The 13,559-nt window shown below is 42.1% G+C and overlaps 1 protein-coding gene across 9 annotated transcripts in view; it reads right to left on the reverse strand.

The window, feature by feature from the left end:
• Nucleotides 1-715: 715 nt before the first annotated feature.
• Nucleotides 716-13,559, reverse strand: part of SULF1 (sulfatase 1) — a 312,442-nt gene continuing 299,598 nt past the window's right edge. For 7 of the 9 annotated variants that reach the window (XM_078687181.1, XM_078687178.1, XM_078687182.1 and 4 more), the window contains one exon: nt 716-3,004. In XM_078687181.1, the coding sequence (XP_078543307.1) occupies nt 2,178-3,004 (827 nt within the window). In that variant the 3' untranslated portion in view covers nt 716-2,177. Of the gene's footprint in view, nt 3,005-10,901; nt 11,009-13,559 lie in introns of all 9 variants that reach the window. The other 2 variants (XR_013610526.1, XM_078687184.1) reach the window with 1 other exon arrangement.

Here is a 13,559-nt window from a genome sequence, read left to right on the forward strand (position 1 = left end):
AGGGCGATGGTTGTGTATTCCAAATGTAATTGTAGTTCTCTGCAAATATGTGTTTATTAGGTACAGAGTTTTTAAAATTCTGACAGGCAAAAGTAAAAGAAAATGCAGTGCTTACAGGTGAGTGGGTGTGTTGTATTTGGAGGTAGTGAAGTTTTTTAGGAGATGTGAGGAAGAGCATTCAGGAGAGTGAAAAGAGGGTGCACAAGAAGAAAAGGATGTGGTGTAAGATATGCAAATGGATGTGATGTGGAGAGAAAAGGGGCACATAGATTGGATATAATAGGAGTGATTGGTATACTTTGATGACCAATTTTCCCCTCCACAGGACTCAGTAACTTTTGATAAATAGAATCACAATTTCAGATTTGAAATTCTTTCAATATTGTTTACAGCAAAATCATTATTGTTATTCATTTATCTTAAAGAGCCAACATCCATTGCCAAAGCCAACGTCCTTGCTGGTTTTAGGTGAAAGCCAATTGTTGGGTTATACAGCTGGATGCAATAACAGTAAGCTCGGACTAATCAAATACTGGTCGGGTGGGACATTATGGGAATTACAGAAACTTAGTATAAATGTTTAAGCCATGCCCTTAGAAAACATTCTCTATGCTGCTTTTTGAGACCCCCCACTTTTTTCATCCCACTTAAAGCTCTGAGAGGGGGAAATCGCATACCACATTCATCCAACTTGAAAACGGGTACATTTTCACCATTTTGATTTTTGCAAAGTTAAAACACCTTTTTATTTTTAGAGATATTGCCTCATGACTTTCCTGAAGTCAGAATTGTTCTATAAAAGGATCACAGAATATTATACAAGTTTAAAAACAGTTTGTTGTCTATTTGCATGAATTCTATTTACAAATAGGATCAAATAGGACCATAAATATGTGTGTTCCGTCACTCAGCCCTTGACTATTACATCAACAGCAAAATCATATTATCGTATTTACAGAAATAATAACAAAGCTGAAAAATACTGAACATTTCTAACTTTCTGACTGAACTGCCTGTGGTGCAGTTTTCTGAATTCGCTTTTGAAAATTAAAAGCATGGTTCTTTGCAGTGCTCTTGAAAAATACAACACAAAGTGAAATGATACATGACATATAACAAACCTTGATGTAAACTAGATACCACGTTACAAATTTGATGTGAGGTAACTCAAAATGCTTTTTTCTTGTGACAACGGGTGCTACCATTTCAATAGAATTGACGTATATTGTAAGTAAAGTAAGTAATTTAGTACAAAACCACAACATTGTTTGCAGCTCAGCAAGCGGGGAAAGACGGCTACTCTCTATTTACTTTCTCCTGTGAAAATTCTTTTGGAATAAATATAAAAATGTGTGGTTTAATTTTCCACTAACTCACAAAAGACACCACCAATTATAAATGATTTGTTAATACTTAAAGCCATTCCCTGAAGCAACGGAACAGTGTGGTGTAGATTTTCTGCAATGTATGTGTCAAATCCAAGTCATTATTGTATTAATAAATACACAACTAAATACAGTTTTCGTTTCAAGTGCCAACACTCATTACTTCTTCTAGAAGGAGTGGAGGTAGTAAAATATGCAGTATTATTTTTGCAGTTTTGTTACAACATTCCAACCAAATTCCTCTCCCAAATATTGCCTCATTCTATTTTTAAGCATACATTTGATTATTTCACACCAGCACCCTAGTTGTAAATGTGGCAAAAATAAACATGATGTACGTTAAGTGTGGGAAATGACACAAAGTTGTGGTAATCGAGTTACTAAAAGTGCAAAAAAATTACCTAAATGTGTTACATCAGAAAGTCCAGTGGTTAGAAAAACCTCATTCGTTAAAAACACATTATGGGGTCAGTGTGGGGACAGAAGATATTCACATAAGAATGCAAGTCTACAAAAGCAGAGAAAAACAACCATTTAGAAACAAAGTCAACCTAAGCTTGTACAGGGTGCCATTTGTGTGGCATTCGATGTTCCCCCCACGGTGCGGAAACGAATATGCGTGTATATAGTAGTTACTGAACCAAAGTTAATATCTGAACAACGTTCTATAGGACTGTTTTTTCACCCATAGAGTGTATTTTACACCAGATCTCTACAATAAACATGGAATGTCAAGTGCAATGTTATTTTTTTACTAGCTAAAAAAATATATGTTTATGGATTAAATTGTGTTTAGTTGGAGGATAGTGGGAATGAGGCACTTCCTTCTATATTTTGGATTTGTGGAATCCCTCCTGCAGGAAGATGTTCGTTTTCGCTCAAAAAGCTCTCCATGTTCATATCGCTAGTTGTCCGATCAGCTGTAGAATGATTTTCAGCCTTGTGGTCCCTTTGCCCATTGAAGCGGAGGTGGAGGTACATTTGCTCTTCAAAAAGATCTCCTGCAGGATCACTGTCAAGCAGCAAGTCTTTCTGAAGAGTCCTAGATGGTTGCAAAATGGAACTATGTCTGGTCTCTAACTCTGTCCAACCATTTCCACTGATTTCTATTTCGGGGCTCTCAAACCCTTTATTTTCCATCCATATTGCAGCTTGACTATTGCTCCGAGGTGCAGGAACCTCAACGTTTTGGTCAGGAATATTGTTATTTAATTCAGGCATTTCCTGACTATGTGCTTTTCTGCTGAAATCACGGATGCCAAAGTCTGCTGCATCCTCTGGCTGTCTTTCTTCTGCTGCCATTCCGCTTGATTCTTCACTGGACTCCACTGAAGTCATTTCCACCCAGGTCAATGGTATTGGCCAGGCTCCTGAGAACTCATCATGTCCAGCGGCAATGTTCCCCTCAGTTTTGTTTATCTCAAAAACATGGTTCAGCAGTGCAAACATTCTATCTACATCCTTCAAGTAATTAGTCCAGTCATCCATAGAAAGTCTATAGTTTTTTCTCTGTTGGTAGATGCGGTCATCTACACTGTACAAATCTTCCAGTCCTTGCCAGTCGATGTCCTCAGTAAAATTTGGCAGGTTAACCTTCCCATCCATCCCATAGTTGTCCTCTATTGCAAAGACAAAAAAAATAGACATTTCAATAAATACCTTGAAAACTAGCCACTAACAAGCTTAATTCAGGAGCCTATGCATTTTTGTGAATTCTCATACAAGGTCAATGCAGTCATGCAAACTCCTAAGCTTGATATTAAATTAATACAATTGCAAAAACCAATATGTCTCAAAAGGCCGAGCTATTGGCTTTATCGCTATTAGTTTCAGTTGGCGTTAATCAGTTCCAAAATGGGTGCCTGTGCAGGACGGTACATGCATGCGCATAGGAGGGCATTTTGAATTTACTGTTTCAAGATGGCCGATAGCCACAAAAAATAAAAATAGTGTCAAGAACCACCAAAAAGCAACAAGTGGCACAGTAGCACTTTAAAACTTCCAGGACCTCCCAAAAATAATTATGGAAAGATAAAAACAAGATACAATTTTTAAAAAACAATACCATAAAATGTGCAAGCAGGGGAGGGGGGGCAATATGGCAGGGAAAATTGGCCGAAACTGACAAAATTTCCCTCATGAAAACGTGTCATGTTACATGGGAACATAAAAAACAGTGAGAGGAATGGGGGAGCAATGTGAGAGGGAACAAGAAGATGGGGAAGCTAGCCAGAAAAAGATATGTGCATTTGTGGGCTTACTTAGAATCTAAAGCTTGTCCACCAAAAATAGCTGCGACTGGTATTGTGAAGACAGTGGAAGTTCAAATTCAGTTTGTGGTTGCATTGACATTTCAAGAAGTTGAAACATGTCACTGCAAACAGAGGTAGTACATCCATGGTAAAACATGGTAAAGCACAGAATCAAAATATAAACTTTCTATTGTGGACAGATGTTAAGACACAGTGGTCTCACAGGATTCATCATTGCCCTATAAGCACCATCCAGGTAATGCTTGAGAGGGTAGTGCATTAAAGCGCACCAGAATCCCTGGCTTGGTTTGGTAAGTAAGTTTGCACTTAGCAAGAGGCTTCAGTGTGTCTAAAACTGGGCCCTATGTTCAGGTAACCCTGCAAAAATGTTTCAGTTCCAAATCAAGCATTCAGGAAGTGCTCGAATCTGAAACTGCATGAACATACCATACAATGAATTCACTACTTTGGCTTACACTTCACCAAATGAATCAGTTCAGTTCAACGTCAAGGTATAATGCCCAAGACCTTCTATAAATGAGGCCCACTCTACCACAAAAGTCAACTTTCTACTAGATATGCTTAGGTATCCTGGCATCTATACATAATGGCAAAGCAAGTCAAAGCAAAAGAGTCACAGATGAAGAACCGTCATTGTTGTGAGATTTCACGTACCTGATGGACCCAAACTAGAGATGCCCAGCAATGTACCTTAAATTCGGTAACGGTCTCAAGAAATCTCTCTGGCACTTTAATGGCAAGGTCAGAATGGGATTCATCTCAAGCTTCAAAGTTTGGGCACTTTCACAGACGAGGTGCTATTTCTAAATCCTCTGCAACTCTAACACTACCCACTCTAACCAGGATGTCAGCCCCATACTAGATTCATGGACACTTTGGTTGAACAGCTGAGCACAATAAAGGCTAGAGGAGCAACTACTGAGTTCACAACACCTACATGAAGGAATATGAGATCAAGCAACTTTGATCATTCATGCAGAAACCTGAAGAAACTGTAAAGCGAGATATATATATACAAAAACTATACACTACACAAAAACTCTTTTTCAGGCAATCCCCTTCTATTCACACTTTGTCCATTGTGAAAGTGTGCAATAATTCCATTTTAGCAAGATAAAACAGAGAAACAACATACTCTTATTATGTAGGTCTGCAGCCACTGATCAAACTTCTACAGGCTTGTAGAGCGAGTTAAATGCACTGCTAGAGGGGGAAGCAAAAGCAAATAAATAAACAACACTATTTAATCTGTAGTGATTGTGGATCATCCTTCAATTGTAATTTGATAGGGTAGTGTGGTAAAAGAAAATGTGCCTGGTCAGATTATGGATTGTGTGGACTTTCTTGTGGCTTAACCGCATCTTTGTTGAGGTTTCTTACAATTGAGTGCCATGCGAGTGGCATTGGCTTGTACTTCTGGTCAGATACTGGACACTCTCATCCATGCGTCTCAAATCAGTACCATGCCTCTTGTGACTCACCTTGTGCAGCCTCCAGTGATCTGCATCTACAGTTGTTTGCAGCCACATTCCCTTATTTTTCAAACTACTTCTTGTTTGTCATCTGGGAACGTCTTCAAATGTATTCTATCTTATCAAAATAACGTCTATAATCTGGAGTCAATAAGGTAATTGCATTTACAATCTTTAGTGAAAGGGAGTCTCCTTTTCAAATGTTCCTCCTCAAGAGTTTCCATTTGTTTACTTTGTCCATGTGGTGGTACCCCTTTAATAGGGATAAGGTGGTGGACCTTCCAAGGGCTGCAGTTACAAAGTCTGCAGCTAGTTGCCTTTGCTAGCTTCGAACCTAATTTCTGACCCACTTGCCAATACATCCTCATGGACATTGTGGGCGCATCACACGCCCATAATCAACCTCTGCCAACATTCAGAGGAAGGGGGTGTTCTTCCACCATAGATTTTGTCTTCGTTTCTCCCCCCCCCCCCTTGCAGATCATTTAATGGAAGCAGAAGCTATCGCCATGAGCCAAGGGGACCATAATCCAATTAAAACAGTGTTGAGATTGACCCCCGGCCCATGTTTACTACTGAATGTGGGTCCAGGAATTTAACACCCTCCACCGACAATTTAAGACTGATATGGAGGGGTATTGATAATAATGAACTGTTCCAGAAACTGGTAAAGGCCAATATGCACCTTATAAACTCATGTTTATCAGCCCAAGATCCTTGCCCTGTGGCAGTCCATGACTTTAATAAACTCTGATTAGCAACTAAAACCTCTTGTCAAAACCTATCTCTCTCGTGAAACAGGATCCTAGATGGTTCAATCACAAGCGCTCTGTGGCAAATAGACAACTGCGTTGTGCCCGATCATCTAACCCAAGGTGTAACCTAGAAGTGAAATTGGTCAGGTAGAGGTACAAAACTGTGATTTCTAATCAGAACGAGGAAATCTTAAAAGACCGCGGGGAAGCATTATCCAAAGCGCCTGCATAACAAAGGGCAACGCATTCTGGAAAGCTGTGAGGGATTTGCGATCCATGGGGCAGCTACTAACTCCTATTAGCTGCACCATTGTGAGTGAATCATGGGAAAAGCACTTCACAAAGATCTATGCTGCCCCCTCACAAGAGGCAGACTATTTTGAGCCTGGGCCATTAACTAGAATACATATAACCCTCTCTGAGGTGGAAGAAGCCATCCAACTAAGTGTGGGCAATAAAGCCCCTGGCCCAGATGGGTTACCCATTAACTTTATTAAATGCATACCAGACTTTTGGGCGCCCCTTCTTTTAAATGGTTTTAATAATTTAACACACGCTCCATTAGCCAGCACCTGGTCTTTGAGTATTATTGTCCCGATTTTTAAAAAGGGGGACCATTCCCAACCCAACTGTTATAGGCCTATCTCCTTAATTGATAATAGGAAAGCGGTATTTTAGAGCCTTGTCAACTGGGTTTTCGAAGTAAGGTTGGCACCAACGAACAATGCCTTAATTTTAATTTAATTATGGGCAAATACACCATTGTGCGGGCCTCGCCAATCGATTTGACCTCTGCTTCTGACCTTGTCAATAGGTCAAAGCTGTGGTCTATCCTCTTGGCCAAAGCATTGGATGAGTCCTTGGTGCATTTCTTGGCGCACCTTCATAAAGATCTTAAGGCCAGGGTTAGGATCAGTTGGGGGGGTGAGATTACAGAAGCTATTAAGGTAGATAGGGGGGTAGACAGGGTTGTGTTCTAGCCCCCCTCTTCTTCATTATCTACATTAATGGACTGCATAAAACATTAAAATCAATGACTCATGACGTCCCCAAATTCAATGGAAAAACACTTCCTGTACTACTCTATGAGGACGATGTGGTCCTTATGGGCCGCACTCCGAATTCCTTACGCATCCTAGTGCAGGATTTTGTCAAGACCAGATCAAGTCCCTCTAGTCCTTGGTATGACGAATCCCTCAAAACGCTCAAATCTTCCTGCAAAAAAGCGGAACGTGCATGGCGTAAAACTTATGATGCCGACCTCAAGTCTGCCTATAGGGCCTGCACCAGAGTCTACCATCGGGCTATATGTTCAGCTAGGGCTGCTTTCTATTCTCAGGAGATAAAGAACAGCACCAATCCCACCAAGGTTATCTTCAGGGTATGCAAAGACCTCACAAGTAAAAAGACCGATACTACTACTCTTGAAGCCTCGCTGGCTCACTGTGAGGATCTGGCCTCGTTTTTTGTTGAAAAGGTGGAGGCCATATATAGGTCATTCTCTCAGTCCCCCATCAGGGAGAATATTACTGCACCTATGGTCTCTAAACCACTGTTAATCATCCCCAGTCCTACTCTGGAGGAGTTCAAAGCCTTGACGACAAAAGTCAAATCTGGTTCCCCGGATGATCCCATGAGACCTATTCAATTCCGGGAACTCGCCCAGTGTTGCTACCCTGCCATGCACAGTTTGATTGATCTGTCCTTTAACACCGGCAGTGTTCCCATGGCATGGAAGCAGGCGACTATCATTCCTATTCTCAAAAAGCCTGCCCTGGACCCTACCAAATCCGAACATTATCGGCCTATCTCCCTCCTCCCTTGGCTAGCTAAATTAGCAGAATCACATGCTAATCATATCTTATCATCTCATCTGCAGGAAGCTAATATACTGGACAATTCCCAGAATGGGTTTCGTGCGGGCCACAGTACCGAGACTGCGCTCTTGGTTGTGGTGGAACATATCAGGAAGATGTTGGACCTGGGTCAGACGGCGGCACTGATCCTATTGGATCTTAGTGCCGCCTTTGATACGGTTTCCCACCAGATCCTTTTGCGACGTCTCGCGGAGGCCGGAGTTGGTGAGATAGCACTTGAGTGGTTTCGATCCTTTCTCACGGATCGAACCTTCAAAGTATCTACACCTCCCTTTTTCTCTGCTCCTCGCCCCATTCTTCAGGGTGTCCCGCAGGGATCGGCCCTTAGCCCTACCCTTTTTAATTTGTATGTTCAGCCGCTGGCGGAGGTAGCCCATAGTTTTGGTCTCACCATGGTGTCATACGCCGATGACACGCAGCTGGCGGTGGCACTTAATGGTGATTCCAACACGGATGCCCCTACCTTTCAGTCAGCTCTCAAAGCTGTGGCAGGCTGGATGGCGAATAATCGACTCCAACTTAATGCCTCTAAGACCGAGGTTATTATTTTTGGTAGGGAAAGTGGGCTCTGGGGAGATCAATGGTGGCCATCTGAATTGGGCCCTGTTCCCACCCCTGTTGCCGAAGTCAGAAATCTTGGGGTGTGGCTCGATGACAAACTCTCTTTCACCTCCCACACTAAACGTGTAGCTGGTACATGTTTTGGTGCCCTGCAGTGTCTCCGACCCATTTTTAAGTTTTTTGATGCGGACACCAGACAGATCATGGTCCAAGCTCTGGTTCTTACCCGATTGGACTATGCCAGCTCTCTGTTTTTGGGTATGAATCAGGCAGAACTAATTCGCCTTCAGAGGGTGCAAAATGCGGCGGCCCGGATGCTGGTCGGCCTTCCGAAGTTTGTCTCTGCCCGCCGAACTATCCAAGATCTTCACTGGTTGCCTGTAGGGCAAAGAATTAAGTTCAAAGCTCTTTGCTTAACTTTTAAAATTCTTAAATTAGCCTCCCCTCCTATCCTTTCGCAGACAATCCTTCACTATGTCCCTTCCAGAGCCCTTCGATCCTCAGGGTTAAATCTTGCCATCGTGCCACGCTTTGAAAGAGCTAGAATGGGTGGACGTTCTTTTTCAGTGCTGGCGGCCGCTCTCTGGAACTCTCTGCCTGCCCGTCTCCGTTCCATCCCTGATTTGCTCCTTTTTAGGAAGGCCCTAAAAACCTTCCTATTTTCTATAGTTTAGTCTCATGCGTTTTTTGGTTATTTCTGTTGTGTTGTGTTTTATCATCTCCTAAAGCGCCGGGACGCCACTTGGCTGCGGCATCTGCGCGCTATATAAAATAAAATAACATAACATAACATAACTTAACCACATGGACAGTTTAGACTTAAGCACCAACTTTAAAAAGTCTTTCATAATGTTGTGTGGTCCTAGGAAACGCAAACATAGTTTTATATCTGTGGATAATTAGAAACTGACGAGCACAAGCACTTTTCCTTATCTTGGGGTGGTCTTTGCTGCGAACGGCTCCCGGACTGAGCACATGGTTCACTCCAGGAGCAAGTTTTCAAAGGCCACCAACTTGATTCTTAGCCTTCCACGTCCAAAGAAAACAGGTGCCATTTTAGCTATCTTAAACATTTTTAAGTCACAATGTGTTCCAATTGCCACGTACGGAGCTGAGGTTTGGGGCATTGGCAAGAGTTTCTGTATCCAACAGGAAGAGAACAGATTTTGCAAGAAGCTATTAGGCGTCCCAATCTCCACATATCAATACATCTGTCATAGGGAACTCAACCTAAATTTTATAGAAGATTTTATTAGGGCGCGCCCCGCCCTCTTTTGGTTATCTGTTTGGAAAAACCCTGCAGCATTTTTAACGAGAGAGATCATCCGCGATTATATTGGTTGTGAGAAAGGGAAGGACATCCCATGGCTGTCAGGAGTGTATCGAAGCTTATGTAGTATTAACAAAGAAAGTATTTTCTGAAATCCAAGTACAGCAGAGACATTGGATGAAAATGAGCTTAAGAGTGCACTTTACACGTTATATAGAATGGAAAGGATTGAAAAGGAATCCAAAAAATCCCTTGTATTTAGCTAAATGTCCATTGAACAGCCTGTGCATCCGCTGGCCAACTATCTTACCTTGTCTACAAGCCATTGAGAGAGGAGCCTTCTATTTCGCTTCAGGGAAGGCACTAAGTTTTCCCCTCAGCCACCACTCTAATTTTGACCACTTACCCTGCCAGTGTGATGGTCAGAGCGGATAATCTATTTTACACTTTCTGTTTTTCTGTAAATATTACCTAAAGTACACCAAGTGGCTATAAACCCCGTTTTAATAAAAGTGTATGCCCATCAGTCTGGAAAACGCTTACCCTGGCTGACGAAGAGCTGGTTTCTCACACAATCACTTTTATGAGAATTGCTGTTCGAGCACGTCAGATGATTTTATTATGACTCTCTTACTGTACATTTTTAAACTTGTTACTGTGCTTTTATGGATACGATGCTATCCGAATAAAGTGTCTTTGAACCTTGAACCTACATTCTCTATGTTTTTCAAGAATTATTAAAACCACATTTGCAGCTGCATGGAAAATATGTGTTAGGCTTTACTGCAGACTCCTGCCTCATTGTACAGAGCCATGCACTGCCTGAATTAATTTGATGGCAATGAACTCTAAACCTGCAGCCAAATCCAGGTCAGGATAACATGCACATGTTCAAATAATTATTTGCATTTTTTTAGTAGTTGGTCTGGTCATACTTTAAATGGCAGGATTATCCACTACAGCATGGGAATGTGTAAGAGAATAATGCGGCAAAATGTTAAATAATTCTTTATAAATCTGACAGTGAATAAAGGACAAAGTATATGGTTTATAATTGTTCAAGACAAGTTTTTATTAATACATTCTTTGAATGACTTTCTAGCATCAATACGCATTTTACATAAAATTAACATGGCACATTAGTTTGCTTTATTCACTTTCAAATTTATTTTTGGTATAAGACGTATTATGGAGTAATGATTAATAAAATAGGGTGTGAAGTCTTGGATCTTCAAACAAAAGAACCTGTTACTTACCTTTGGTAACAGTTTTATTTATGTATACACAATTTTCACTCAGGTGCCTCACCTTAAGAATTCTCTTCGAGCTTCACACTGGTCTGGAAAATGTTTCCCAAGTGATGGCTCTTCAGTGTCACCAGGTGGTGGGCTGAGGCTCCACCTTCAACTCCACTGCTGGACAGGACAAGACTGCAGTATATTAGGCATAAACTGGTGCACTGGTGTCAGTCCCTGGACCTTCTCCACTCACTAGTGAAGCATGTGGAGAGGAACCAAGAGAGCAACAAAGACAATTACAACACATAACATGTATGCATATCTTGGGATCTTATTACTAATCCACCAAAGACTCATGGAAGAGGGCAGGCAGTGAGCAATCTGCAGAAAAAGTATGTATTCGCCAGAAATATTATTACAGATGGTAAGTAATGAAATGGTTACTTACAAGCAGGAGTAGTTTTGCAGCTTGAAGAATTTTCTGTATTCACATACTGTGCCTTACTCCGCCATCTAGTGGTTGGGTCGGTAATTGTCCTTGTTTTTTTGTTGTTGAGGGTATTGTCGCCCACCATTTGGTGGCAAGTCCATTCCTTGTGTGATGTAAGACAGCGTCCCGGACGTTCCTGTGTGTGGTAGCCATCTTCAGATTTTTTTTTATCCTTTTCAAATATTGTTCTCTATTCCCACCTGTTTGCTTCATCTCCCATTTCTGAGAAGAACGGTGGGTAGCATATGAATCATGAAAATTCTTACAGCTGCAAAACTATTCCTACTGGTAAGTAACCATTTCGTTTTCCATTATGAATCCTTTTCTGGATTCCCATGCTGTGCATTAGATTATGTAGCAGTATCCTGTCCCCTGGGTTGATTGGGTTGAAATGTGGATGGGTTGGCAAACAGATGTTTTAGTACTTTCTGTACCACCTCTACCTCCCTGTTTATTTGGATTTTTGTGAAGGTGTGTGGCGATGACCAGGTAGCTGCCATCCAAATTTCGTCGATGGATACATCTGCTAAGAATGCAAGGATTGCACCCTTTTTCCTGGTTGAGTGTGCTCTAGGACGCAATGGCTTTCCTGCTCTTGAGTAGCAGGTTTTGATAGTCTCCACTAACCATTGTGCGAGTGTTCCCTTGGTCACTGGTGATCCCTTGCTTGCCCTAGCAAAGTAGATGAATAAGAAGTTTCCTTTGTGAAAACCTTTGTTCTTGCAGATAGTACATTAATGCCCTTCAAACATCCAGTGTGTGCAGGCTCTTTCTTTTAGTGTCTTTGGTTTTTTAAAGAAAGCTGGCAGTTGTATGCTTTGGTTGACGTGGAATAGTGATACCACCTTTGATAAGAACTGTGGGTTTGTTCTGAAGACAACTTTGTCATTATAGATTTGCAGGTATGGTTCTTGTAGCTCGCTGACTCTGCATAGTGATGTGATCATGTTATACGATTTGTAGAGCGCATGGCTGTCCCAACAAAGTGGTGTCCCAGCGCTATAAGTCAGAGTGAAGGTGGAAATGAGGATACTGCTACTGAAACAGCCAGGTCTTCACTGCTTTTCTAAATGCCAGAAGTTATGGGATGTTCCTAATGGAGAGAGGCAGTGAGTTCCAGAGAGTTGTAGTGAGAACTTTAAATGAACGGCCTCCGACTCTGGCTCTACGGAAATGTGGCAACCGCATCAAGTGGAGATCCGCAGCTCGCAGGCCATGGGTAGGGATATTTTTGTGACCTAGGTCGCCAGTAACAATATGTGACACGGAGTGCTTTGAGCCGGAATTTTTGCTCAAGGGCAACCAATGGAGGTGACGCAGCGTACCAGAGACCGAGCTGTACTGACGCTGTAAAGTAAGGTACATGCTGCAGCATTCATGGTGTGCGGAGCCTATTGCTCACATATTTACTAGCCCCAAGCAGTCGACTGTTGCAGTAGTCCAACCTAGCCAGAATTGTGGCTTGAACTACCAGCTGATGAGTATGAGTGTCAAACAGACCCAGAATGGGTTTGAGGTCGCTCAGAATACCGAAACAAGTCCCTGCCACAGACTTGGCGTGATTCTCATAAAAGAGGGTGTAGTCCAATCGAATTCCAAGGTTTTTTAGTGTGACTTTAGGCACGGGAGGAGAGCCCAGCAAAGATGGGGAACTCGGCCTAGTAAGAGGATCTCTGTTTTAGACAAGTTTAGCTGAAGGCAGTTCGCCTCCATCCAGCCCGCTATGGTTAATAGATCTTCCTGGAATTTAGCCACGTCCTGGCTGGAGTCCTTGGTGCAAGAAAGAACCAATTGCTTATCATCCACATATGATACCAAAGATATTGAATATGCTACTTACCAGTATGCATCTGTTCTTGGCATGTAGGGCTGCTAACATTCATATCTTTTGCATTAGATCGCCACCTAGTGTTGGGTCCGGATGATCGCACATTGTTGTCCTGGAAGAGTCTTCGAAGTATCCTGAGATAGGTGGCTCCTCCCCTGGACTACAGTGCGCATGGGCATCGGCTCCATCCCCAGATTGTTTTTAGCCATTGTGGCAGAGATGGAGTGTAAAGTGTAAAGGATGTCCATGCTAATGATTGAATGCAAGAGTATGTCTGCAGCTGCGACAGGCACCGGGGAGGAGGGTGGGCGATATGAATGTTAGCAGCCCTACATGCCAAGAACAGATGCATACTGGTAAGTAGCATATTCAGTTCGAGGCATGTGGGCTGCTAAATTCATATCTTTTGC

This window comes from Lissotriton helveticus, chromosome 4_1 (assembly GCF_964261635.1).
Source record: "Lissotriton helveticus chromosome 4_1, aLisHel1.1, whole genome shotgun sequence".
In the NCBI taxonomy this organism is placed as follows: Eukaryota; Metazoa; Chordata; class Amphibia; order Caudata; family Salamandridae; genus Lissotriton; species Lissotriton helveticus.